The sequence below is a fragment of the Aplysia californica genome, unplaced genomic scaffold, assembly GCF_000002075.1.
Source record: "Aplysia californica isolate F4 #8 unplaced genomic scaffold, AplCal3.0 scaffold00503, whole genome shotgun sequence".
Lineage (NCBI taxonomy): Eukaryota > Metazoa > Mollusca > Gastropoda > Aplysiida > Aplysiidae > Aplysia > Aplysia californica.
The window spans coordinates 185748-188055 of record NW_004797773.1 but is presented as its reverse complement, the minus strand read 5'-3'; the positions used below and the strand labels follow the sequence as shown (position 1 = coordinate 188055).

General features: G+C 42.5%; 1 protein-coding gene across 1 annotated transcript in view; it reads right to left on the bottom strand.

The window, feature by feature from the left end:
* Positions 1–2308, bottom strand: part of LOC101857432 (methanethiol oxidase) — a gene marked incomplete in the record, with an annotated part of 26770 nt that overhangs the window by 6551 nt on the left and 17911 nt on the right. Inside the window, 2 exon segments of the mRNA XM_013086781.2 lie at positions 400–576; positions 1900–2023. Of these exon segments, the coding sequence (XP_012942235.1) occupies positions 400–576; positions 1900–2023 (301 nt within the window).

The following is a 2308-nucleotide window of genomic DNA, read 5'->3' as shown; positions in this document are numbered from 1 at the left end:
AGATAGATAGATAGATAGATAGATAGATAGATAGATAGATAGATAGATAGATAGACAATAGATAGATAGATTGATAGACAGATAGATAGATAAACTGATGGACGTATACACAGATGGACAGATGGACGGATGAATGGATGGATGGATGGACCGTCTGACACATCCACTCTCAAATACACACCAACACACAGACACACACAGGCACACACGCACACACACACAGACACAAACATACAAGCACTCTTTCTCTCTCTCTTTTGTTCTCTTCAAACACCCTCCCCTCCCCCATCCTCCCACTCCACCCATCCCCCAACACATACATTCACACACACACACACATATACACACAAACACAGACACACAGACACACACTCACACAAACACACAACAGTCACTGACCACTCTCCACATCCTCCAGTTTGAAGCCATTCCTCCAGGCCCTGGGAGCTCCCCACTCTGTGCTGATCATGACGTTGTGCCGGGGCTGGTACCAGAAGTCGTAGCCCATCTCAATGTGGCCCTTTTCCCAGTTCTCCATCAGGCTAAAGTCTTTCCCATCCAAGATGATGAACCCAGCTTGAATAAGTTGAAAATTTGAAAAAAATTGAAGATACAATTGATCCAAAACTAAAAGAATAAAACTTAATCACACAAACACTTAAAAAAAGTATACAAGTCAAATCTGCTCCAACACTCTAACAGCCTACGGTCTAAGACAATCACAGTTACAAACGATTAATTCCAATACCCCCCCCCCCTCCAAGCATTGTTTTATTTATCAATGTCTTAGATCTCCACCTGTCTAAGACAACCACTTTTTTCCTCGGCAATGGAACCGTGTTATGCCACCATTGATATAATCTAGTTCATTTATTAGGAGGTGGTTTAGTTTCGTTTAGTAGAGGTTTTACAGCGCTCGCAACTGCATAAGGTCATGAGCACCAAGGAGTGGATGTCAACACAGAAGACTTTACTGGGAATCAGACTTACTCTGCTCACCTCTCTGGCTTCAACAGCACAAAGTCTGCTTCGACTATCAAGGCACCACGGAAATAGCGAGTCACAAAAGTGTGACAAACATACAAAAGCAGTAGAGGAAAATGACGATAGTATGGATTAGAAAAGAAAAAACAGCAGTTCCCTGTTGTAGTTCATGCACAGTTATGAGCATGACATTGTTAGATCAGCCCATTTACAAGTCAACTGTGCATTGGAACGAGAAATGTCCCCCCCCCCCTTTGGGAATGGCCTAAAGACACTTCAGTCAGTGGCACCGCCCCGGGTGGAATGCTTCGATTCAGGCTTGGAGGGACATAACATCCCCGCAGACAGAAATAGAGATACTTGATAAAGAAGTTCGTTCCCAAAATTGGAATTGAACAGCTCTTTAATCGCTTAGTAAATCCTAAGCTGATGAAATGAACATTTAAAAACGAGATGACAAACCCACCCAGTAATAAAAAACTACCAAATATTCACTATCCACTCTAGAAGCTGAAACTGTCTAAAAGAAAAAATAGTGTCATAACTGGTTGACAATTCTGTCGCATTAGGGGGAAACGAATTGAATGGAAGAAGAAACAACAACAACACAATATCATACTTCTCATCATCATCATCATTGTGAAGTGCCAGAGAATTGATATAAAAATTGGTAATCATGGTTCACTATTTATTTAGTTGCTCGAATGCTCTAAAAGAACTGTTATCGAAGACTTTTCTGTCACCCATCTATTCATATTCTCATTTGCCTTCTATACACATCTCAAACTGAATAAAATTTCCCCGAATAAAACAAAAGGTGCAAAGACGACTTTCCAACCGCGTAATCCCCTATTCCCCTCAATCTCACCCCCTACCCCCCACCACAAACCCCTTTTTTTTTACAAGCATACTCACTCTTTGTCTTGCCCCCCTCTGAGTCACCGATGCACGAGATCATGACCTCACCAGAGCCGAGACAGTGTGTTGTGTGAGGTGCTCCCAGGCCTGTCTTCTTGTGCACGTCAGACGGTTCAATTATCTGGAAGAATGGAAAAAAATTGTGCTGCAATGATAATTTAAATTTATGGAAGGGAAATGCTTTCATAAAGTTATGGTCTTGACCATAGTGGGAAGACATGGAATAACATCACGAGGCTAGCCCAGGATAGAGAAAGGTGGAAAGTGTTTGTCCGTGGCGTATACCCTTGTGCAGGGTGAGAAAGGCAGTGATGATGATGATGATGATGATGGTCTTGGCAGTCGTAATTGTTGTAGTCGTCCTCCGCTTCCTCCTCTTTTCATTCCCCCTCATCCTCCTCCTTCT